The sequence below is a fragment of the Mercenaria mercenaria genome, chromosome 8 (assembly GCF_021730395.1).
Source record: "Mercenaria mercenaria strain notata chromosome 8, MADL_Memer_1, whole genome shotgun sequence".
In the NCBI taxonomy this organism is placed as follows: Eukaryota; Metazoa; Mollusca; class Bivalvia; order Venerida; family Veneridae; genus Mercenaria; species Mercenaria mercenaria.
This window is the reverse complement of record NC_069368.1, coordinates 12,607,117-12,634,526: the sequence shown is the minus strand read 5'-3', so window position 1 is coordinate 12,634,526 and position 27,410 is coordinate 12,607,117. Positions and strand designations below refer to the sequence as shown.

Here is a 27,410-nt window from a genome sequence, read left to right as displayed (position 1 = left end):
AACATGAATTTAGAAACTTTACTCGGTGTTCTTGACCTGGAAGACTTTTATCCAGAAAAGGTCACACGAGATATGCTTTATCAAATCACAGACAAAAACTTGGATAGAAACGAAAAAGATCCTGAAAAAATAGCATGGCAGTTTATTAGGAAAATTGTACATTTCAATTATAACGCAAGGAACGTTCAAAATGATGAAGTTAGTAAAAAGTCGACCGGCGGTTATAGGGAAAAGGCGAGACAACAAAAAATCAAATTGAAAGCAAGCGTGCACCCACTGGATATTGTTGTTGCCGTCTTTTTTTGTTGTGAACCAACAGCACGCCAGGATATTGTGACACATTTATGGGGATGTAAACTAGCCGTGCCTTTTATTTTGCCTTTATCTTGCGATGGTGAAGAGAGGCTGTCAGCTTTTGTATGGCCTTTGCGAGGTCTCGGAGGATTCTTTTGTGTAGATGGTGAATTCCACGAGAAAGCTATAGTGGACCAGCCTTTCGACTGTATTGGCTTTTTAAAGGTTGGTGATGTTCAAGAATGGTCAAAATCTAAACTTTTGGATTGTTTGATTTGGGGGTCGGAAAAAACACACCCTTCTTTCTTCCATAGAGAATGCAGAGGATCTAAAAAGTTCAAATCGGATATAGTTAATGGACTAGTTGAAATCTGCTGGTTTCTCCCCAGCGAGGAAGCAAACACATATGCAGAAACCTTTCAAAAGCCTATTATGTTTGCAAATTTGCGTGGTGATGCCATTGATCATTCAGAACAGGTAAAGGTAATAGGAAAAATGTCAACACTTACAATTGTTCTGACAGATTTAGATAACTTTGAAAGATGTGTGCATATTGTTCAAAGTTTGTCTGCAGTTAATTCGTCTTCGTTAATCATACTAACAAACGAAGAAAGTGACGACCTCGGAGCCACCATTGAAAAGTCCCTAGGCGATTTTGAAGACGATGCCGTTGAAGTCTTACCAATTGGAGGAATGATGTTACCAGATATCTTAGAATCTTTGCACGTGAACATCAAAAGAATGATATCTGCAAATAAGGAAAATGACAAAGTAATACTTTCAAATTTGGAAAGCCTGTTTGCTGATTTGAATTGTTCTATTGACGAAACTGGTAACGATTACAAGGAGGCTTTTAAAATCGTTAACAAAATGATTCAAGCAACAGAAGGTATACCGGAAAATGATCGCAAAATATCACTTTTCCCACTGCAAGAATTATTTTGGAAGAAATGGGCAGAAAAAGACCGCGATTACTGGAGGTATGATCGAATGGATGAAAAAGAAAAGACAGATTACATCAATCAGAAGCATATAGAAGATACAATGAAACGAATTAGATCAGATCAGTTTAGTTACTTAAAGGAACACAAACTAGCTGTACCAATGAAATTGTTTCTCCAAGCACTGTCTTCATTTGAGCCTTCCGGGATTTCACGCGAAAGAAAAGAAAGGGTCAGACGGATATTTATGAGATACCTTAAACTTTATTTTAGCAATATTTCTAAACGTCAGGTATCGCACCTTGACAAGAAATATCATGACATGTTTGTGAAGGTGTCTTCAGCATCTCTTTCGGCAGAGCAGAAAAAATCTCTCAAAGTAACATTGTCGAAAATTGAAAACGAAAAATCCAAAATTTCATTTGGTTTTGAAAATATGTTTAGGGAAATGGGACAGATTTACGAAGCGTGTGATACAACAGGATTAACTGATGAAGATATTCCTTTCAAAGATGATGATGTTATACATATTTCTTATACGATGCTTCCAAAATACGCCTGCCATATACTTCAGGATGGTTATCCTATTGAAATACTGGATGGCGACGCATGTTCAGTACCGCTGTTATGGATAAAACAAATATTTTTAGAATTCCCTCATATATTTAGCCCCATGAAGGAGCCGAAGCTACATGTCATATCAGTTCTAGGTATTCAGAGCTCAGGTAAATCAACATTTATCAATACTGCATTCGGCCTTCAATTTCCTGTAAGTGCTGGCAGGTGCACAAGAGGGGCATTTATGCAAGTGATAAAAGTACATCCGTCCTCCTATGACCACTTGAATGCTGACGTAGATTTCATCATTGTGGTTGACACTGAAGGGCTTAAGTCAGTTTTACTTTCACCCACTGAATCGGTTAAACACGACAATGAACTGTCAACATTTGCAATAGGTTTAGCTCACACGACAATTATAAATCTAATGAGTGAAAACGCAACCTATTTGCGGGAAAACTTACCAATTGTTGTACATGCATTTTTACGAATGTTTATGGTGAACTTGCACAGAAGATGTTCTATTGTTCACCACAATATGGATAAATCAAACAGAAGTAAATTATTAGAACAGGAATTAGAATCTAAGTCTGCAAACAATCCTTGATGAGCTTACAAGGAGAGCGTGCGAATTAGAAAAAATACCCGTTTTATTGTTTACAGAGATAATTAAGTTTGGTATACAGAAGCACACGAGTTTTATCCCGGGTCTACTCGAAGGTAAACTTCCAATGGCTCCAATAAGTGCTAGCTACAGCAGAGAGACCGAAGCCACAAAGAATATTCTTCTGAAGTTCATACCTGAAGACAAAGACAAAGGGTGCACGGAATCTCCGATGGATTTCGCAGAACGTTTGAAACAACTTTGGACTGCAATAAAAAAAGACCGTTTCGTGTATGAGTTTCGGACTACAAGTGAGATATGCAATAAAATGGAAGTAGATGGGGATTATTTAAAAGTCCTACGAAAAGTTTTACATGATATGCAGGGGGAGACGAACAAGTGGTTGAAATATTTGATGTCTTGCGAAAGTGCAGATGACGGACCAGAAGTCATTAACAATTTTAAGCATTTCATCGCAGAGAGAGAGAAGTATTATATAGAAAAACTGCAAAACAAGTTTGATAAACGTAAGAAATCCGGTCATTTCTCAACGGACTGGAATACCACATACATTTGAAATTTTAGAAATGAAATCGAAAGCAGTATGAATTCTTTTAAGGACCAAGTAGAATCGTGCATTAGGCTAAAGAACATACGAAGTTGCATGTTTAAAGGAGAAAATTATGAAATATTACGAATAATAATGAAAAAGAATAGCAACCATTTCAACAAATCATGGAAAGAGTGGCTAAAAGTATTAAAATTTGATACATGCATTTACGAGGACGACGCAATAAAAGCTCTTAAGTCCATATGCCCTCTTCACCAACAGTTGATAAAAAAAGAAGCTGTTAAAGCTAGTCCATTGTTGAAACATTTTCAGGTCGACGAATATAGTCATACTAATTGCGTATTTCGGCGCATTAAACGTGAAGAAATCCTTGATTTGAAGAGGAAAATGTTCCATATCCGGGACATTATCGCTGATAAAGTTGATTCCCAAATCAGGGACATTTATTCAAAAGAAGTGTCATACTCTGAAGGACTCTTCAAGCACATTTTGATAACAACCGAAAACGAGTTGGACGAACAGTTGACAAAAGAAGACAAAAACATGGATATAAGTAATCAGTTTAGAATTGATTTGCTATTATCCGTGGCCAAAACGTGTTCAAATAAACTAAATATCTTTTATACGGAAAGCAAAGAAGTCAAATGTTTAAAGAAAGAAATGTATGACTTTATGTTGTTACAATACACACACGAAACAAAAGCATCAGGCATCATACTCAATGTGGTTCATCTGTCAATATTTCATCACTTTCGTTATGACTTGCCCTGCTTTGTAATGGATGCCGCTGAAAGATCTGTCATTAGGAAAAAAATTATGTCAAAAGCTAATGTGATGAGATATTTGATTGAAGACATAATTTCGAATCAGAATGATGAGCTACTAAATCAGTATATCTTATCACCAACGCAGGCTTTTCAACAGTTCTACCTCGATATTTTTAAAAGATATGTTTCACATGAGTTTATTGAAAATGATCTCCAATTCTATATCCGTTTAGGAGTAGATAGGGTTACAAAAGCGTTTGAAAATGTATGGAGAAGGGAAAGAGAGTTCGTAAACCTAATTAACAATAGGAAGGACTCAGATAAGAGTGAGGAAAACGCAGAAATAAATACTAGTGATCTGGTCGAAGACAATGAATCTGGTGTATATGAAGGCGTTACTCTTGGAAAGCTTGTAGATATTATCGTGAAGGAAACTGATATACCCTTTGAAGTGAAATCAGTTGCAAAAAAGGAGTTATTAACAAATGAAGCAACGAGTGATCAATACGTTAATATAGGAATGCTGAAAGAACAGCTGTTGGAAAGCATTGAAAGCTTTATAGATAAGGAAGTGCAGAGACTTGAACCAATAATCAAAAAGGAAGTAACCGATGTATCAGAAACATGTGCAGAAAATGCATTTGTGAGAACGATCGGCTGCCAACAGTGTTGCGCGAAATGTAATGAACTGTGCATACTTTCGGCCAGACATAGCGGCGGCCATGTATACATTTTCCATAGGCCTATCAAAAATGCTACTGATATAGATCATATTGATATCTCTTGTGTATGGAAATGGCTGGCTTATCAAAACTTCGAACAATGCAGATATGCTCTCAAATTGTCTACAAGAAGAGAAGAATGGAGATTAATATCTAAGGGGGACGTTATTAATGAAATAAGAAACAGTTTTCAACGTTCAGAGGACTGAACGATTGATGGTTTTCTCCGATGAGCTTACCGTAAATGTTTTCTTGATACGTAGAAGTGATTAAACGGCTGTGAGATGACATTGGATAGTTTATAAATACACTCAACAAAATGATAATTATTATTGTAATAAATGTTATGTTTCAAAAGTATTGCGTTAAGAGTTTAAAGGATTGTTATAATTTTTGTTAGAGTGATGAAGAAAAAGTCAATATTTGTGCCCCCATGAGTGGTGGGGGCATGTAGATTTGGTCTTGTCCGTGCGTCCGTCCGTCCGTGCATCCGTCCGTTCGAATTTCGTGACGCGCCTAGCTCAAAAAGTATTTGATATAAATTGATGATACCTTGCTTGAGTCTTTATCATGATATGATCTTGCGCACCTCCTATTTTTCGTCTGGCTCTGCACCCTATTTCAAGATCTATGGCCCATGAAATAGTAAAAAATGCACATTTTCACCTAGAAACGCGCCTAGCTTAAATACTAGATAAAGATTGATGAAACCTTGCATGAGTCTTTATCGTGACATAAACTATTGCACCTCCTATTTATGTCTGACTCCGCCCCTATTTCCAGAGTTATGGCCCCTGAAATAGTCAAAATGCTCATTGTCACTTTGTGATGCGCTTAGCTCAAAAAGTATTTGTTATAAAATACATGAAAACTTGCATGAGTCTTTATCGTGATATAAACTTGCGCACCTCCTTTAACGTGATGTGATTTGACATTGTTCGCTTATTATAGAATTATGTCGCTTGAAATAGCCAAAATAGTGGATTTTTGTTTGTGATGCTCATAGCTAAAAAAGCATATGGCCTAGAATAATGGGTTCTTTATATAAAATGTTTATTGAGGCTATACCCCCTTAAGACTGCAAACATTTGAATTATTGTCCCTTATTTGTGACAAATGTACCAGTGGGGGCACACCCTGTGTCTTGCAGACACATTCCAGTTAATCAACCCTAAGCCTGCAAAAACACATTATTTTCTTTTTTTCAATATTTATGAAAGTAACATATCACCGCATACATTCGTTTGAATTCATTCTGTTTAAAACCACTCAGAATAATATGTTTTACCTTACTAGAGCAAAACATACTCGATGCTAGCCATTGTGATCACTTACCGCACGGGGTCCGTCGTCAGCGTCGTCCGTCCGTTCACTCTTTCTTCGAAAGACATGTTTCCTGAGACTCTTCGGTGGACGTCTGAATGTTCTGTAGATGGCTTTCTTCAGAAGTTGTCAAAAGGTTCCGGACAGAGCTTAATATAGAAGTTTCAGGCAACACTTTCCCCTAAACTGTATTTTTTAAAAATAATTTCACACAGATGCTCATTGGATGACCCTCTCCCAAGTTGCTTAAACTGTTCTGAGTTTGCAAATGCATGACACAATTTCGAAACAATTTCTAACGAATAGTCTTTGTTTGACACTTTAGCGAGATTGTTAATATTATTCAAAGTCGTCAAAAATGGCTGCCAGTTTCCTTAAATGTAAACAGTGGAAACTAAAAAGAATACAAGTATCCTATTCCGATTAAGAATAAAATTTACACCAGTGTTTCTTACGTTATCCTCTACCAATAGCGTTCCAATTAATTAGATGTGTCAAGAAACATGGCCACCAGAGCGTGTAGTCACTTTTCCATAAATGTATCTAGCGGAATTTTAAAAATATTCTTGTAAGAAACTGCCTAAACGATTTTGTAATGAACCAACACAAATGTTTCTTTGTTCAAGTTATCCTGATTCGTACAAAAACAAGAACAACTAAACAATAACAAAACAAAAACAAAAATTATGGCTACAAGGGCTGAAATTAGAAAAATCTACAAACAATTCTGAACGTTTAGTTTGAATTTGAAATGATTTCACGGAAATATTCTTTTGGTGACCATACACCAATTGCGTTCATATTTCTCCAGTTTGTCAAAGAAAATCAACAATATGGCAGCCACAGCTAAAGCCGTCATCTTCTAAACCATTGATATTTTGAATAGTGTTTTTGCTTGACCTTGTACTATAACTTTTAAAACCATCTTGATTTGTAAAAATGACATGACCCCCAAGATGTGCGGGTCTAGTATTTTTATTTGACTCTTCTGAAAACTTTGCCCTGATTCTGCAGGCCAGTTTCATAAGTAATTAGGCGGAAAACGTGTCTTGTTATGCCTGTTTGAGCTATTATTATGCAGGCAACCATATTCTTATCTATCAGATAAAGATGCACCTCTCTTATCCTTTATACAATTTAACAAGAGTAGAAGCGTTTATAATAAAAATATTAGTTTTTGCATTGCGAGATATGCTACTCGCAATATTTCTGCATATTTAATAACCTACAAATATTTCTGCACACAATCCAATAATCGCTCTATTTTCGCAACCATCGTAAACGGTTAAAATCAGGATACAATAGGTTTGCTCATCGTCCGTCTGTTGATCTGTTCGTCCGTAAATGGAGAATGCTCAAGTAATTTATTTTTGCTGCATGTAAAACTATGAATGATATAACAACAAAGAGTTATTCCGGTAAACATCCATTGCTGCATCATTTACTTGTAATGCAGAGGGGTACTTAAAGACAATATAAGGAAAATTTTTATACTGTTAAAACTATTTAGATTTAATTTCTGAACGTTCTGGCGGCTCTTGTGTTGACTATAAATAAAAGATAATATCATTGAAATTCATTATGGCTACTGGATCCAAGATGGTGGTTGCATGATTCAATGTTACTGAGAAAAATAGGACATTCATTATACAGTAGTAGTTTGCAACATGTACGCTTCCAAGTTTGGATCTATATAAATGAAAACATTGATTTTAAAAGCCGAAACTATTTTTTCAGGCGGAAGTAATTAAAGTGAAGATGGATGTAAAACAACTTCTTGAAGACACAGGCCTTGTGCATTTTTATCCAGGAAAAATGGATAGACAACATCTTTTTTCAGTATCATTGTATGACTTTGACCAAAGAAGTAACACTAAAGATCCAAAAACACTGTGTGAAAAATACTTGCATGAGATAAGTAATTTTTATGGAGAGTGCCGTTTTTTAAGAAATAGGTCACATTTTAGAAGTACAGGAATTCGATCCAGAAAGAACGATCACTTGAAGGAACATTCATTGCAATATCAAGTTCATCCTTTAGAAATATCTACTGTCATTCTCCTGTGTTGTGATCATGTCGCTAGGCAAGATTTAGTAAGACATTTCTGGGCTTGTAAACATGCGTTCCCGTTAGTATTACAAATCCCGTCATCAAATCATTTAGGAAATGAGACACAGGTAAAGATGTTCGCATGGCCTATTCGTGGCATTGTTGGAAAAGTTGAAAACTCCGAGGATGACACGTCTATTGAATATTCCCTTACACAAATGCAATTCAAAGTTGTATCTTGCTTCCGATTTAGCGACTCTGAATGTTCAAAGTCAGGTCTTTATAACAATGTAATCAACAAAGCGTTACCAGGTTCATCAATTTTTTATCACAGAGAATGTGTCGGAAGCGTAAAAGACAGACGACAGTTTATTTCCGGTATGATAGAATCGTTTCCTTACATGTATACAAGTCAGGGAGGAGGGCCTACGTTATACCTTAATTTACGGGGAAACGCTTTCGACTTTGAAATGCAGCGAAATTTCCTCATTCAGGCCTCGTCAGTGGTGATTATATTTTGTAAATACTCGGAAAGTTGCCAAGCAGCAAACCTTGTCAAAAAGGGTGCGATCCTCGGTGACCAAGATATATTGTTTATATTGACCGATATGGTAGATGACACAAACACTGAAACAAACATTGAAAAACTTTTGCAAGCATGGCCAGATATCACTTTTATATGCAGGAAGAGTGTGCAAATTCCAGACATTGTTGAAATTATTTCGGAAGCTGTCTTAGGTAATAAAAGAACTTCAAAGGTAGAAAATCTTGTAAGACTTGCACTTGAAAATGGAATGAACATTGACGAGAACGACTCTGAAATTTGCAAGCATATTCAAGATGCTGAAAGTGTTTCAGCAGTGATATTGAAGCGATATGAGTCTCATTCAAAACATGATCTGTTTCCGATTCAAGAGAGTAATTACTTAGAATGGACAGCATCTGATATTGAAATTTGTAAACTCAGAAACTATACAAAAAAAGAAACAGTACGAAACTATCGAGAAAAGCTTAACAAAGAAAAGATTGATTGTCGTAAACGACAGTATAATCTTTTGTCCGCAGATGAGTGTAGGAATAGTTTGATAATGTATTTGATCAATAGTACTCATGAAACAATGTACAAGTATTATATTAGATGCCTTCAATTAAATCTTGACAGTATTATCCGACCGAATGTGAACAGATTGCACAGCGAGTACAAATCATTTTTTACCGAAATGAGACTGCTAAGGAAGGAAGCAAAAGAGTTTGAAAAAAGAATATGTCATTTAGATAATAGAATGAACGTGAAATCACTATCAATTTCAGTATTTGTACGCGAAATGGGACAAATATATGAAACCGTTATGAGTCAAGATACAGTTAAAAAGGGTTTTTTATATAACTTGTGTCAAAATCTTCTAAAAGCAGCTGTGTTTCTATTATGCGAAGGGTATGCAATAGAAATAATGGATGGTAGATCGAATGCAGTTCCTGTTGAGTGGGTACAAGCAATATTAAAAGAATTAAGTCAATCCCTAGGAGACATTCGAATAAAAGTTATTTCTGTTTTAGGCATGCAGAGCACGGGGAAATCCACATTACTTAATACAATGTTTGGCTGTCAGTTTACCGTAGGATCCGGGCGGTGCACACGTGGCGTACAAATAAACCTTGTTAAAGTATCAGACAATATTGGTCATAAGTATTCGGCCCAATACTTTCTTCTAGTAGATACTGAGGGCATTTTGGTTTCTACGCCTAGCTCGAAACAGGCCACCCTTAGAGACAAACTTGGAAGGGAACTTGCAACTTTTGTGATAGGTCTGGCAAACATTACGATTATAAATGTTATAGGAGAGGATGTTTCCTACCTTCAAGACATCCTTCCTATTTCAGTTTTTGCATTCCTCAGAATGGGGCGTGTTGGCATAAACCCTAAATGCAAACTTATCCACCATAAAGTTGACAAAAAGAATAAGAGAGAACTACAAACTCAATCTCACATTCTTCAAGAAAGACTAAACGATTTTACAGAAAAAGCATGTTCTCTAGAAGGTGTGAAAATAGAGACATTCAATGAAATAATTAATTTTGAATTGAATGAGGATGTATACTATTTCCCAGCATTTTTAGAGACAAAACATGGGAAAACTGATGTCCAAGATGCTATCAGCCCTCTATATAGCCTAGATGTTATGCAACTTAAAGATGATATAGTGAAAGATAATGATGCAAACACAACTGTCTCGCTTACAGAGTTTTCCCGAAATTTGACTAGTATGTGGAATGCTATTAAAAAAGAAGACTTTGTTTTTGAGTTTCAAACTATTTCTGAAGCTGACGCTAGAGCTAAACTAGATATAAAACTTTGCCATTTAAACTGTACAAAAAGACAAGAATTGGAAAATGTAATTTCTGTTCACCGGACTAAAATGGCAAATTTTGCAACTCTTCAAGACCTTGACGTGATTACTGCTGAATACGATAAAGCATTCAACAATATTTTGGAGACAACAGAAGACAATTTACTTGCATTGTTCGATCGTTTACAGCGTGAATGCCGTAGCGCACTTATTAAGCCTTTGAAAAGAGTTAAATCAGCTTGTCTTCTAGAATGTGAAAAAAATTTGAAGGAGTCCGTTGATGAAGGCAAATACCTCCTCAATAAAGAAAAGCAAATGAGACAAAAAGAGTTGGAGTTTATAAAGGGTGACCAGGAAACTAAGCACAGTGTAAATACATTTATTGACAGTAACCTTCCTGACGAGAGAAACCCAGACAGGTTGTTTGAAAAATGGACAGACACTGTAAATCTACGAGAGAGTGAAATAGACACATACGACTTTGAAGAAGACATGAGATCTAGTTTGTATAAATGCTTTTGGATACACAAAAAGGATGTCGATGAAGTGTTGGAAAACTTTTCTTTTAGAAATACTCCGCTAGATAAGTTCGAAATACAAGAAAGGTTTTGGCCAAAAGATTGGAGAAGGGACTTGCATTATGAAAGAGAACGGGCTTCTGATATTGTTAAAACTGCATACAAGAATTGTAAAACTCTTGTTAAACAGGTCAAGAAAAGAAGTATTTGGTATTCTAAAAGATTATTTATTGATTTAGCTTATCAAATTAGATGTCAGCGGGACAATCTGGCTTTGCATATCAAACCAAGGTTCGAGATAGAACTTGCAACTTCAGCGTTCTGTTTCCTTGCTCGAGAATTAAGAACAATAAGTTCTACAAACGGACTCATTTCACATGGTGTTATGAGACAAATAAGAAGTTATTTCATTTACAGGTGCAAGACAGTATTAGGTGATATATCAGACGCAAAGTCAGTCGCTGATAAGTGTATTGATGAAATCATAAGAGCTATGGCCGAGAGCGCACTAACATCTACGACAAATTTGTCGTCACCAGGCTTGTCAAACTATTTTGGGAGTTATATGACAAAGATGCATCCTTTCTTGATGTCCAAACAAGGTCTCCTTTGCTTCATATGGAAAAATATGATAGAAACACCTGCAAACAACATTGATAATATTAGACGCTATTCAACCTATCCTTCTGCAAGTATGAAAAACTGGCTGTCTGATTTATTTAGTATTGATATAATAGGACTTAATAACACTGATGAAGAGAATCTGAAATCAGTTATCAAAATGTTTGTAGACGAACAAATCGATAACATCGGTGAACGTCTGAGTGAGATTTTCATAGAAGACATTAATAATAGCAATGTAATGAAAACTTGCATAGATTTGATAATAGATAAACTTGACAAGTCCATTGTGATTTCTACGCTGAGAATATATGAAAATTTTAAAATTGAGATGGAGGATCCGAATAATTTCATGGCAATGTTAGTAGACAAGCTACGATCGGAATTATCCAGGGGAATACTGGTAAATCGGATACATTTCACTTTGCTAGAGCAAAGGCAAGATGAAATAAGGTTACAGACAGTTGAATCAATCTTTAAAGATGTAATCGGTTGCGAAGAAACGTGTCCTTCCTGTGGGGAAATTTGCTGTATAGGTCAAAAGAATCATCACGACGATCATAGAGCGTTGATGCATAGACCAGTTGGATTGAAAAACGCCTGCTTTAGTGAATCGAAAAGTGTAGATACAAGACCGTGTTCGGAGGAGTGTCAAAACAACCCTTTATTTGAAAAATGGGCTATACCCTCAGATGTTTGTGTTGAAGACAATAGTTTTTGGAAATATATATTCGGAACATATATCAAAGATATAACACTGAAACAAACATTCGTTAACACAGAAGACATTCCTGATTCTTGGAAAGGTCTCTCAAAAGTTGAACAAATGCGTGAACTTGATGCAATAATAGAGAGTGTAACGAAATTATAGCTCCTTCTCAACGAAAAAATGAACTATTCTGAAATAAGAAGTAGTTGTCTAGAAATATTTCGTAGGGGCAATGAAATAAGTGAAATACATTTTATTTAATATATCATCTTTTTCCGATGCATCTTCTAACGCATATAAATGAAAAGGAATAAGAAGTGTTATGGTAGATATAAGCATATTTGCCCGGTACATCATGGAGGATTGTATAAAAAACAGAAACGGCATATTTTTGCAAAGCGTCCGAATGACTTTTCTAAACAAACATTATGAATACATGAATCAGTCTTGATACAAACATGTGCAGATCCCTTAGTAAAATATTACGTTTTGTTTATTGAACTGTCCACTATAAAAGAGACAAACCTGGCATTATTATTTACCTCAGAAAAATATGCAAATACTTTTCATACATGTATAATGATACAGCTGAATTAAGTATAATACTCAAATCTCCAGGAGCTATTTAATATCTCTTTTCGACATTCTAAAATTTTCAAAGAAATAGGAATGTCCATGCCCAATACCTTATCGTAAATATATAATTTCAAGCGTTTTCCGTTATGCTATTTTATGATGAAAAGATTAATGGTTTGATATAACATCACCACAATACCCCACGGCGAGCAGGTTTCCTCTTTTACTTATCTGCTTCTGTAAATAGATTTGAATATCTAAAACAATTTGCTATTGTTCAATATTAAAACTTGTTCTTTCTTTGACATTGGCAAAACCGCCATCTTGGATAGAGTCAAAGAAATTTGTTCTTTTGGAATATCTTGAAAGTGTTATGGCATCCTTGACAAGGAATCATAGATGCCAATATGCGCAACATTTGTTAAAGATTCATGCTAAAACTATCAGGCGTGTAATTGTGTTTAAAGGTCTTTAGTCGATATCTTATTATTCTGTTTCATGTATATAGATTTTACGCAAATTGTTCTACAACATTACATGCAGTGCTAGCTAATGTCAGTTCTGTACAAAAAAGGATTCAATTCTATTTATTGTAAATATGATTAATAATAGGCATTCTGTTTTATTGAGATGTATGTTAGGCAGGATTATACTTAAACCTGTAAACATATATGGTAATCAGAGGTTTCACCATTTATAAATTTTTAAATCATTCTTTCCCTTACTTATAAAATCAACATATTTTTAAAGCTACATGCAAAAATCAAGTTCCGTCAGAAAAGAACTCTGTTGTCAGTACAATTAAAAGTCGCTAAGATTTGAATGACCTTAGAAAGTTTGAAATGATTGTTAAATGGAATGAAAAAGTTAATTGAATGTATTTAACATGATAGTGTAATACATGTTGTAATATCATGTGAAAGGAAACAACGACGATGTCAGTCCGTCCAAAATGGCTTCCATATGTTGTTGTCAAATCTTTTTTGGTTAGTGACCGATTTTCATAATTACTATGACATTTGCAAGTTTGAATGTTACATTAATAGAAATATTTTTATATGTTACAGATGGTCTTCAAATAGAATGAGGTGTAAACATATATTGTGTAGATAGTTTGCTTTATAAATATGTTACCAGTTATGATATGTTATAATTCATAATTGTCTTAATTAAAGAGTATACAAAGCACATGTTGTCACTTCAGCGTAAAAAAGATGCATTGGCATTTAGAACTAGTCAATGAAGTGACGGTCTGCATGTGTTAAAGACCTGCACGTGTTATAGACTAGATATGAGTAAATGTATAATGTATATTCGGTTTTATTTTGTATGTAATGTATAGCTATTTTGGTATTCATACATCATTTTGTGTATTATTGTGAGAGTCCATAGAGGTTTCAACATATATGAGCACCGCTGTGCGAAAACCAACGTTAGGACTTTGTGACTACTATGGATCCAAATAAGCGCACATCCATACCGTTAGTTTATCCCCACATCCATATTATTTATCAATTTCAGCTGTTGTATGCAACAGATAAGCGGACAGTATGGATTCAGATCATACTGCATGTATGTGCATGCTGATTTGGATCCATAATGATCGCAGTGTCCAATGTTGTTTTATGTACAGTGGTGTTGATATATTTATTATAAATAATATTTGTATTATTCTTGACTGTCAAGTTCCAAGTATTGTTGGGCATACAAAATTGACTGTCGTCTGTATCATTTTTTACGTATAAACAGTTTGGTCAAAACAATATTTTATTTTTATGTTTGCATTTATCAAAATATGATATTGGAGGATTGCGTTTGAAATTCTAAGCTAATTTTAAAACTCTGTCCCTTGCTTACACTTACTGTTTGATTTTTATATACCGGGCACTTTTCTTTTTTAAACATTTGGTATTGTTTGGATATGCCCTATACATATGTATCCTTTCTAAAAAACAAAGTAGAAGAGTGATAACTCGAACGGTCAATATTTGTAACAGTAGCATTGGTTTTTATATATGAATTACAAATAAATGAATTCTGATACCAAGAATGATCCATTATTGAACAAAATATTACTTGCTGTTGACGATTATTTTCGGATTTGAAAATCTATGCATAAAATTTCATTATTGAATAATTACTTAACGCAGTCGGTCAAAATGACCAGCGAGAAACATACAAGAGACAATGTTTTTGCAGTTCTGCATATATCAAGAAACTAGGAATAAAAGCTGGAATAAAACCTAGATCCGGTATGCAGTAAACACTCCAATTACGGTTGGTAAAACTGTCAACGTTACTACCTTTTGATAAAAACCATATCTATATTTATACAATTTATAATGATATGAATATAGTAAACATTATATTTTGTATGTAAAATGTTTTGTTCCATTTGTTCGATAACACATGTAGTATAAATCAATTAAGAGAGAAATAATCTAATTGATGTCTTATTTTATTGACAAAAGTCTAATAAAACATTATTGAATCTTGGCTATCTTGTAATTGTTAAGGTGTGGTACAAGCTTAAGTGAATGTTTAAATCTATTGTATGTAATAGGTCTTTACGATTTATTTTATTCAGTAAAGTAAGCTTACTGTATTCATGTCTAAGCTATCCACTTTTTTTTTAATTTGATAAGCTCAGTTTTATCTGTTATAATATGAATGTTATATTATTATTCACGCCGTTTATTAACAATTTATATATTTGTTTAAGTGTTGAATTTTAATGTCATACACACTTTTTACGTATTTTAAAGCCATACAATCAAACTATATTGGTAAAATTATTACACTCTGAGCATATTTTACACAATAACATATGAATAAGTTCTGAATCTATTTTCGTACCACACTTCTTAATAGTAATTTAACACAGTCAAATAATGTACAGTTTTCAGGAACTCAAAACTCAGAGTGATTGAAAAAAGGAAACAAAAGATAGAAGACTATTGATGCATTTTCTGAAGATCATTTTAAGTTTTGTTCTGGTCACTAGTTTTGAAAATACTTAAGAATGAAATATCCTTAAGTTTTTCATCAGAAAGATAAAAATCTTAATCTGTCGGTCTTTCTATTTTTAAATCATCACTTTTTATAGTGTGTTCTTTTTTACGCAAAAGTATCTCAGTAATTTTCAATATCATTAAGCATAATGTATACTGTAATATATCAGGTGTGGTAGCAAATGATATTTAATCATCGGCGTATAATATAAAGAAAAGTTTATGTTCGTCTATTAAGGTTTGTGTCAGTATTTCCATAATGTCATTCACTAACATCTTGGACAAAAGAGAAGAGCTCGAATACCCTTTTCAATGATACCTGACTTTTAAAGCATTTATTATTTAAATGCTGACGTTTTCACAGACTAAGTTTTGCCAAAGAAATGGACGTTTCTTTTGTCGAAACATTTTTAGTAATCTATCAATACATAATGTAATTTTCCAAATTGTTACTCTTCGGAAATTAGTGAATGTTATATAAGGCAATACAATCTGCTATACATTTTTCTCTTTTAAAATTCAGATTGACATTTTGTCATTTTTTACAGTCGATTTTTAATAACATGTTATTCAATATTATGTTAGGTAATTGTTTGATTCTTTTGGTTCCGCGCCTTTGGTGTAGGTGCAATATATCCTAATTACAAACTTTCAGGGTGAAGGTTCTTTATGTGAGGAAGCCATGCAGCTGGCTTAGGGAATGTCAGTGGTTCTATCCAGGTGCCAGCCAATAAGGAAATAATGCATACGGAGGGGCAACTGTGGCCCTCCTCCACCATCAAAGCTGAAAAGTCTCCATATGATCTGAATTGTGTTGCTGCGACGTAAAACCCAACACAACAAAAACAAAGGTTAAAGTTAAATGTGCGTTATTCATAATTTCATTGTCTCTAAATTCTACTGGTCGATTAAATGTATCTTTTAACATTTTTGACTTTTATTTGAATTAAAAATAACATAATATTTATATATCTTAATCTGTTTTCATAAAAGTATACTGATAAAGGTAGCCTGTTAGGTATTAATTGACTTAATAACAGCATTGATGATAGAATTTCCTTGAATATTGTTAATTTCTGTAATAAATAATTTGCTAGTGAGATGTTATTGTATTTGTTCTTCCTCAGTTACTGTTGGGGGAATGTCTGTTTTTGGCGAAAATATCATAAATATTGGAATGGCAGACTAGCTGTTTTGATCAGCTGTTTTTATTAACTGCCGAGAGGAGACAACTGAATACAGTTCCGTATACAGTGTCTGTTTGTTTCAAAAGTATTTCAGTTACCTAACGGCTGGCAGTTAACCTGTCAATGTTCCTAGCTTCTGTATTTGTGCTAACCAGTTCACCACAAGTAACTGACAACTTCTCTATATGAATCAAAGGTTGATGAAGACTAATTTCCCACATATGCAATGTATCCTACCAAATCGTTATGGAGAATATACACCACGTCCGGAGTACAAACCCATGACTCCATGATAAATAGATTTGCACTTTCCCTATAGATCTAAGCGAGTGAGTTCCATACACAATATACATGTACAACGTGTTAAAATCTATATTTGAAAATAATCACCTTGCTATCAGACTACTGGTCTTATTTCCGACCTAACTAAAGTTACTTTAAGACCACGATTTTAACATTTTTATGCGTGGATAGTCAAAGAATATAAAAATAAACCCATTTTGAAACAATCAGTTCGATTAGTGTCAGACAATGTATGAAACTTACCAGTTAGGTATTCATGACCGTAATATACAACAAAGAAGAACACGAAAGAATCGGGGAATATAGGGATCTGTCGTCACTTCCGGAATATGTCATTCTTAACTTCGGCGTACATTATCTCTCCTCCCAAAGCTGGTCAACCCTACACCAACCAATGTTCTTAATTCTCGTAAAACTAAGACCCTGTTGATAACCCAATGGCTTCCAAGAACCTTTCAGAGGACTATCATAAGTACCTATGGCTCGTGCCTTGAACTGTTTTGATATTTGTCTTCTGGCCTGTTTCGTCGGGCCCTTAAGGGTGTTTCTCTTGTTGCTCTGTCTTCTGAAAAGGCATTGAGTACATACGTTTTTGGTTCTTAAGGTTTGCTTTTTATATATTTATGTTTTACATGCCATGCCTTTTTGTTTCCATTACGTGTGTTAGAGATTCACCTGGAGGGGATTACTTTTATTTACACTGTCCCATGTCTTTGGAACATGGTGGGGGTAAGAGTGAGGTTGGGTGCGCACCATAAACCGGTTTAAGCTCCCCAGTGGTGTTTTTGCCACTGACCGTTCCAAGGCGGTGCCCCACTGTGTTCCTTTGTTTGTTCGTTTTGTCCTTGTATGTTGACTTTGTGTGCGCGCGTGTGTGTATGCTTATTGTTCGTCTTGTCCTTATGTTTTGGCTTTGATTGTGTGTGTGTGTGTGTGTTGTTCGTTTTGTCCTGATGTGTAAGCTTTGAGTGTGTGTGTGTGTGTGGTGCACGCGTTTGCGTGGTGGGGGGGGGGGGGGGGGGGGGGGTTCGTTTTGAGGAGGCTGCGCTTTTGGTGCGTGGCATTCCCTGTTTGATATTTTTCTTTGTTTTTTTGAAATTATTTTCTCTAAAGTCTCGCTTGAAATATGCTTAGAAGCCTTGAAGTTTGGCATTTTTGGTCGTATCTTACTGGTTCAAAAACTTAATTATATAACTGGTGTGCAGTTGTGGTTAAGATTTTAAGACAGTAAGAAAGGTGTAGATAATGAGTATTTACATGGTTTGCAGGATACACGTATGCACATGGTAAGGTACATACGTGATGATTAGGTTATGTATACATGTACCTTACAATGTATTTATCTGTATCCAATTAACCATATATATATATATATATATATATATATATATATATATATATATATATATATATATATATATATACACCTTACTACAAGTGTACCTACATGTACACACTATATACATAGATTCGCCCTGATCACCATGTGTATGTATGTGTCATACCCACCATGTGCATACATGAACCCTTCTCCTCGTGTATACGTATGTACCCCACTTATCATGTACATTGTGCTCACCATGTACATATATGTACCCTACTCACCATATACATGTCTGTACCATACGGACAATTCTTACCATGTACCACATTATGATGCAAAGTTACAACTTTAGAATGGCATGTTGTCACTGCTGAATGACAACAGACCATACAAGAATAAAAATATGTACCAAATTATAGTGGAAAGTGACAACGTGAGAATAAAAGGTTATCACTAGCGAATGACAAGAAACAAGTGCCGAATGGTAAGTTACCATCATCGAACGAAAAGCAACCACTGCTGAATGAATTCGAACCACATCATAATGAAAAGGTAACACATCATCAAGTGTAGTGAAAACATAAGAATGACAAATTACTACTGCCGAATGACAATCTGCCACTGTCGAATGACTTTACGGGCCACTTTAGAATGAAAATATGTACCACATTATTATGTTTCGCTCTAAGCCCTCGAAGTAACAACTGCCGAATAACAAGTTACCGCCGCCAAACAACAAGATAACTCGACAAATAAACAATCAAAGTCGCTTTTGGCGTTCCACACACTAACAATGTCTAGCTTCCGGTCACTTCCCACTGCTATCCAAACTTAGGCCGCGCCCAGTTACTAACACCGACTTGACCCTTATCTGCCTACGATCTTGTCAAATAGCCACACTTCAAGGTCACGCCCCTTATCCCAGCCACCATAGTTATAGCTCTTTATAGATAAAAAAAAGCACTAACGCATAAAATACCTCAATTCTTCAGCAACATTTGTTTAACTGTCACAGAATATATATGGTAACAAGTCCTCAGTTCCGTTCCAATAACACCAGTGTTATAACCCTTGGTTAGTCAAAACTGCTAAATTTCACATTATTGACACATAAAAGACATCTTTCCAAGTGGATCTGTTGACTGTGCCAGATTTTGTTGATGGAAAAAGGCCTCAACTACTCCACCGGGCATTATTGCAAGCATGGGCGGTATAAAACCTACGACCTTCTGTAGACCAGCTTCAAGGCTGACTTCCTATCACGAAAAGTTCTGCAGCCGAAGCGAGGTTTCGAATCCTCCTCTGTGAAGGCAAATGATTCCGAGATTTCAATGTTATGTGATGCAGTTGTTGCAGAAGCATATATGTTATGTTTTCTCCGTTAATGATTGGAGAGAGCGTATATATTGTTACACATTGTCCGCATGCGCATCTGTTAATGCATGCGTCAGTGCATGTTTGTTCTCAAAATCGTACCCGACTGATAACTGTGTCGTTTGTCGTCGGATTTTAGAATAAGTTGACATAAGTAACAGACAGCTAAAACAAAACCTGGTATCGTGTTGAAAACCCAGATCTCTACCTCATTGGTCAATGTCGCGCTTAGAGGTCAAAGATAAAGGTCAAATTTATTGTCCGCTCTATAATTTGGATGGCTATTCAAATAACATAGTACAAACTTATACCATAACATACTTGTCAAGTAGAAGACCAAGAACCCTAACTTGAAGACCAAGGTCAAATATCTTGGTAGACCTGCAAACATTCACCAAAACAAGACTATGTATCTCGTAAAAGTTATTGTGTCTCGTATAAGTTATTCAAATATCAATCCAAGCATACAGTTAAAAAGTAAATATCACGTTTAAATGTAAATTATCTCACGTTTCAGTCAAAATATTCCTTTCAAAAGAAAAAGAGATACTTCAATTTTCATATGAAATTATATATCAGGTCCCATATTCATAAAGTTTCTTAGCTGAATATCTTAAGACGATTTTTTTTAATAAATTTCATGCATCAATTTCTGTTTTGAATATATACTTTCCATCAAAATAATCCATGGATGATCAGCAGACTTAGATTTTACCTTACTGCGCATTAAAATTGTGAGTAAAACAGTCCATTAAAATGGTTTAATATTGAAACAGAAAATAAGAAGATAATTTTAAAGGCGTAGGAAGGCCTAAACGGAAGTTTAATTATTTTGAAAGCAATTGTTCAGTTATTGAAAAGTGATATGACAGTTTGAAATTAAGAAAGAAGCATCCATTTTACAGTTTGTAGCGTCATTTACACATTGCTTAGCAAATGCTCTTTTAAATAGATTAGTTACTTGTAAATCAATTTCTTTCTTTCTAGTTTGGAAAAGTAGACAATTTTATTATCAGAATTAAGGAAATACAGTCCAACTAAATATCTGAGTTATTTATGAAGATCTAAACGACAAATAGTACCTTAGAATAGCATTGCCTTTTCCCGATCTAAACTTTTTCTTTTTCTAAGGAACTTTATGAATATGACCCTAAAGATCAATGAGCTTTTTACGATGATTGCACAAAATATTCTGTTTTAAAAAACGGCCGCTAGGTTGTGTGGTCACTTTTCCCTAAATGTGTGTAGTGGAAAAATCGTTTTGTTTGATATGTAGTGGAAACATCTCGTTTGATAGAATCACATTACCTGTTCATACTTATTTAGCAGAAACCTTTAACTTAAATGCTCTTGTCAGAAAACACCAGCACAATTTCAATATAATTTCACAGATATTTTCTTTGCATAAGTCTCTACATACCATACAAGCAACTTAACTCAGATGAGCGATCTAGGACATCTTGGCCCTCTTGTTTTTAAGTTATTGTCTAATTACATGGTTTTCCAAAAGTCTGGAGTCAAATAAGCACTGTTTAATACATTTATTCTGAAAACCCGTTCTATATGCAATAAATTTGCTGATAGTGCTACAATATTCATAGGTAATTATTGTATAAGAATATATTTGTCAGAATGTGACAAAATCAGAATTTTGCTCAGATTCTTAGTCCATTTTAACGGCATTTAGATATCAAAATTACTGAAAAATGAATAATTACACAAAAAATAATGGTGATAATAATGGTTTATTACATTTATAATATCAGCTATATAAACTTATTGTTGCTGAATGGGTTGAAATTATGTTTGAGGTTTTCTTTTTTTTTGCATTAAATTACCATAATTTGAAAAAACAAAATTGGTTAAAACTTAAAAGTAGATAAGCGGTGTTATGTTTAGTCAAAAGTCTGGACAGCCTATCCCTTTTTAACAAAGTCTCAATAAATTATTTTTTTTGTTTTTTGTTTATTGAACTGTATTTGAAAAAGATTTTAGAATTAGATATCGTCTTTAAAAAATGCGGCGATTCCTTCAGTATTGATAGTCGTATTAGGAAATGAAATTTTGAACAATAAATTAGGGATTGAACCCACATAATCTAAATTTTATGTAACACTCAAGAAGTAAAGTTTTAGACACTGTCAACATGATTCTTGCAAGGATTAACTGTTTTTGAAAATGCAGTCAACAAGATTCATGTACGTAATTACTCCATGTGAAATCGCCTAAGACTTCACGAGTTATCTCCCTTCCTTGGTACCGGTGAACATAGAGCCCCGTAATTGCAGACAATTTTGACGAGCGAAAAAAATGATTTCCAATCCTTCAAACGATTCAAAAATACTTTGAGATAAATGAAAAGAAAAAAACATTTGCAGAAGGTTACTTTTTGAGCTTCCAATTTGTATTGCTGCTTTTCTATCCTGCAAATAAATACACTCATAGACATTTATAATCGGTCAACTATTCGTATATTTCGTTAAGACTACAGTACGCTGAAAAAACAAAACAATAAAGTATACCACGCATGGTTGGTTTAAGCCATTAATGTCTATGAGTGTAGATTAAAAACAACTGAAAAGTAATCATAAAGGTAAAACAGAATAAGCCTGTAACATTTAAATGTTTGTCATAAGGATGGCTGAACGGAAGTTCAGATAGGTTTATCCGACATGTTCCGGTTATAAAACGTGAATTTTCTTGCTAAACAAGATAAACCAATGTGATGCTTTTGTTAATTACCTGATATTTTCAATTAAACCTGAAAGTCGAAGTGTAAAGTTCTCTATAACGAAGAATTCCTTTAGAAACTTTAGGTATGTCCTAGATATACAGACTAGTGTTTGTAATCCTAAAATAGTATGCATACAATTAAAAGGATTTCGTTTCGAAACGGATTGAATAACCTGATTTACAACAATAAAAATGAAATAAAAGGAGTGATTCTTTGAGCTCGGTTCTCCGTATGTAAATTATAATACTGAAAATAAAATTAGACAACACTCGATTCTGATGCTTATCAAACAGTTTCTTCACTTCATTATTTATACAAAGAATATAAAAATCCTTGTTAAAATGTTCTCGTATTCATGAACTTTGCTTGTCTACGTGTTCAGAACCACTTTGTTTAGCTTTCATAGGGTTGTGTAAAGTAGACAATGACTTTTAAAGTGAGAGCGTAAATCCTTTAACTGAAAACTGCAGTTGTGGGATGAAGAGTCCGCGTTGCAGGTGTCATGAACAAAGAACATAAACAAACTATCTGTGTGCCATAAAAGAATAGGGCCAAAATGGGTATATACCTTTTGGGTAATGTGCAATTAATTATTAACTTGTATTCTTATTAGAACAGATATAATCACCACTGAGTCTACGAGCTTAATATAACATTGTGAAATTGTGATTAAGCGACGCCTTCTACAATCATGTCAGTTTTTAAAATGATAAAACATCCAATTTTACTTTAAAAAACTTACGTGTATGACCTAATGACACGTTATATAAGACGAGATCGCGTATTACTTTGAGAAGGTGTAACGGGAGTTTGAGCTAATAAACCTGCCATTGACAAAAGATAATAGGTTAGGGTAGATTTCCCGGAAGCACAGAGCACCACAGACACAGCCTCAGAGCCACGCATTTGCAAAGTAGGCCCACATAAAAAATAGCTGTAACGGAAAAATATTATAGACGGGTTGTTTCAAAAATACAACAAGTACATTTTAATTTTATGCAAAAAGGGAAGGAAGTGGAGTTGAAGAGCAAAGTGGAACAAGGATGACTATTCAAAGGGAATGCTACTTTCCTTAATTACAGTTACCATACAACGTAAACCACGGCAGTGTAGACACTCATGTACAAAAGACAAACACACACACACATAACTAACTTACATAGATAAACAGACAAGTAAGATAAACAACACTGTCGCACAAGCACACACACGCACACACATAAGCAGGAAAAAACAACATTCTAGCACCGCCTTAGGATTCCGGCAGCCAAAATTTAGGTGGGCACGATAACTTACTCATAGTGAAAGGGGAGGGGATGGCAAAGCAAGGAAACGAAAATGCAATGCGGAAAGGATGTGTGGGGGCGATAGGGGGAGTGAAGAGAAAGAGAAAAGAAAAAACGCTAACAACAAACAAGACAACATACGCAACACAAAATACAAGACAGACAGAAAACAAGTTGAAAATAGGGACACCACCTTGAAACGGTCAGTAACCTATATAAAGGAAACTGGGCTATTGGACGCGTTTAGGGCATGACAACCTCACACGAACCCCATTTTTAACAAGTTAGACAATACAATCTTAATAAAATCATTCCCCGCTAAGAAACGCTCTAACATTAGTGACAAAATACAATATCATAGTAAGTAAAACATAAAATTATGGTAAATCTAAGATATAATTACACAAATGTACTCAAGAACTTGTCTGAAATCAGAGCTCCAAGAGCCTAACTTTTAAGGGCACGATTAAGAAAGCTGCAAGACAAAATTTCACTCCCTCCGTCCGTTGTATGTAGGATTTAGGAGAAAAGCATCAAGGAGTCTTGGTACGTGGCATTTCCTGTTTGATATTTGTCTTTGTTTTTTTTTTACACCTTATTAGTCATCGCACCATCAAATAAGAAAGCATACCGATTAACACCAAACATGCACTGTGCTTCACGATTTTCACATCGTATCCTCTTTCGATAAACTTTTTAACAAACTTTACAAATATCTGATTAAAATAAGGACTATGTTTAATTTTCCGAATTTTATAAACTACTTCTCCATAGTATTTCGGGTGTGTAAGACCAAGTTTTAAAAATGTTTTAAGATTAGTATTATATTTCTTTAACAGTTCTGACGATCTGTAGTAAAATTTACTGAAAGCTGTCCGTAGCTTATGATAACGGTAACCCTGTTGTAATAATTTTTTGGTGATATGAAGAATCCTCTTACTTTGAGCAAGCTCTTGCAAAACGAATAAGTTGTGAAATATAGACACCGTATGATGTTGCTCGAGGGGCATCTCCATCAAGGTGGGGAAAGTTGACAATTTCAAAATTAAAATTGGCTCTTTTATCATATATTTTCGTTTCTAGATTATTACTCACAATTGTTGAATTTAAGTCCAAAAATGACGCTTCTAAATCTGAAGTATTAGCCTTGTTAAGCTGTAACTCTTTTGGTTAAATGTGTTTCACCATTTCTGAAAGATATAGGTTATCCATATTTAAAATATCAGATTCCTCGAAAGCTTCAATAATTTGAAATTGTGTCTTAGTCGACAAACTAAGCATGAATCTCGTTCATAACAGTATATGAATAAATCAGCAATGAGTGGGGCGCAGTTAGTTCCCGTCGGACATCAATTACTTGTCTGTAAGTTTTATTGCCAAATTCGAACCTTAGAGCTTCACAAACCTGATCACAACTCCATAGGGTGTATCTCTAAACTTTACTGATAGAAAAGAATGCTCTTGTTTCATTGCATGCCAGAACGTTGAACGTTTTCTCTTGCACATGTTTTCTCAGTTAAAGCTACCATTTTTTCTTTAATAAGATTATGTGGTAAATTAGTATAAAGAGTAGAAAAGTCATTAGTACTTATAGTCGAACATTTGAAATGTTTGTTCATTAGCTTTTTGATAACATCTCCAGAGTTCTTAATAGACCAAAACAGATTAATCCCCGAGTTCTCATATACTTTGGACCAATACTTCTGTACGTGGTCTTTTACTGCAGTAAGAAAGAAGTCAAAGTAGAAAAATATTTTTTATAGTGCTTAAGGTTGAATTTGCAATGAATCGAGCTTTATATGGGGTTTTGTGTAGTTAAGGGATCCAATAAAGAGTAGGGAGCTATTGTCGTCAAGTGCGACATTAAAATTTATACATTGATCTACATGACTTTTTACAATATTATTCTCATCTTGTAGCGATAACTGGTCAGTTTTCGTATGTTTCAGTTTATTTTGTAATATTTTTGTGTAGTAAATGCGTCACATATTATTATTATTTAAAGCTTTGTCTGCAGGAGTTAAAACAAAATTCGTGTGTAACTGAGAAAAAGCTTTCTTTAAATTTGGAAGTGAAAACCTGAGTTTAGGAGGTAATAAGAAAGGGTTTGATTTATACAATTTTACTCGAGATTTTATGATTTTAAAAATATTCTTTTTCCATTCAGTAAGAGCGTTCGGTTCTGCATTTTCTTTCCGAAACCATTTTAGCATAGTCACCAATAGAGTTATTTCAGGGAGACATTTTTCAAAGTTAATAGACGATGGATTTCTATATTTTGGACCTTTGGAGAAAATATTTCTGATTCTTTTATCATTAAAAATCTTAAAATTACACGTTATGTTAAGGCCGGCAACACTTTGACAAGACGGGAATAAAGGTAGATGAAAGACTTTATTTTGGAATGTTTTACTCGTGCAGCATCGGCATTCTATGTATATATAAACTTACCAAGGTACACAACTCTTTCAGATAATTGTAATACATCATCAGTTGCAGTTTTATGTAATTCAACATTAGACTTTAGCCCTGTAGTTGCCTCACTGTCATCGAAAGTCTTTACACCTCTTTTAACTGTTTAAACATGGTTAATTATAGGGTCTAATTTAATTCCGAAAGTCGATCCGAAGTCGATTGTCTCTGGGTCCGAAGTCGATTGTCGGGCCACGAAGTGGTAGAGTGTGTGTGTGTGTGGGGGGGGGGGGGGGGACTAGCCTAATGTGTTAGGAACCGATAAGTGGGTCTCTTTGATTATAACTGGTTGGTGGGTCAAAATGTTATATACAAATTTAATAGTGACCCTTTAATTAACCAAATATATATATATGCCACCGCCTCGCTTACAAATACGATCTTTTCTCTCAAAATTATAGCCCGAAATGACTAAATTAAATTCATTATCGTGTACTTCTTGTGTTAAAAATGTTTCGCATAATCCAGTAATATTAATATGTAAAGATTGCATTAAATGAAATTTTAATTCATCGCGCATTAAGCATATGTTGAATATTTAAGTTAAAAATGCACAAACCTTTACTTTTGATTTTTTGCTGAATATCAATTGCATTTCGTGATGCATCCAATACATACCTATCGATAAATGATGGGAATCGCGGTAGGTTGTCCAGGCTGATATTAATTCTTTTAAAAGCTTTCAGAATTACTCGCACGCAGAAGTAATAACATGTACACACATTATTATATTCTATCAATGCAAATAAATTGTAAAAGTTTGTATACAACTGCAATATTTGCACAGGTCTAATTGAAAATGTGCTATTGTTAACGCTCGAGCGAATTACTCATCTACAGTGAACAAGGATCTTTATGATGTAAACTAATGTAATAACATTTACATTTCATAGAGTTACAGTCCATAAAATAAACAAACGTGTTTGTAAACATGGACGGATCCAAACGGAAGGGGAAGAAGCATTTTATTGAAATATTCCGATGGCAAAATACAATACATATCCGTAGCCCTGACCAACCTATAAACCGGGCAAGTCCATTTTATAAGTACATCAACACGGCTGACCCATTTAAACGAGCTGTACAGTTTGTGCATAAGCCATTTAGTTTTTCGAAA

The 27,410-nt window shown here is 34.5% G+C and overlaps 2 protein-coding genes across 2 annotated transcripts in view; one reads left to right on the top strand and one right to left on the bottom strand.

Moving 5' to 3' along the window:
• LOC123523041 (interferon-induced very large GTPase 1-like) overlaps positions 1–16,715 on the top strand; it is a 35,555-nt gene extending 18,840 nt beyond the window's left edge. The window contains exon 4 of the mRNA XM_053549389.1: positions 7,518–16,715. Within this exon, the coding sequence (XP_053405364.1) occupies positions 7,539–12,188 (4,650 nt within the window). The 5' untranslated portion in view covers positions 7,518–7,538 and the 3' untranslated portion in view covers positions 12,189–16,715. The remainder of the gene's footprint in view (positions 1–7,517) is intronic.
• LOC123523039 (uncharacterized) overlaps positions 1–27,410 on the bottom strand; it is a 331,093-nt gene that overhangs the window by 41,199 nt on the left and 262,484 nt on the right. The window lies entirely within an intron of this gene.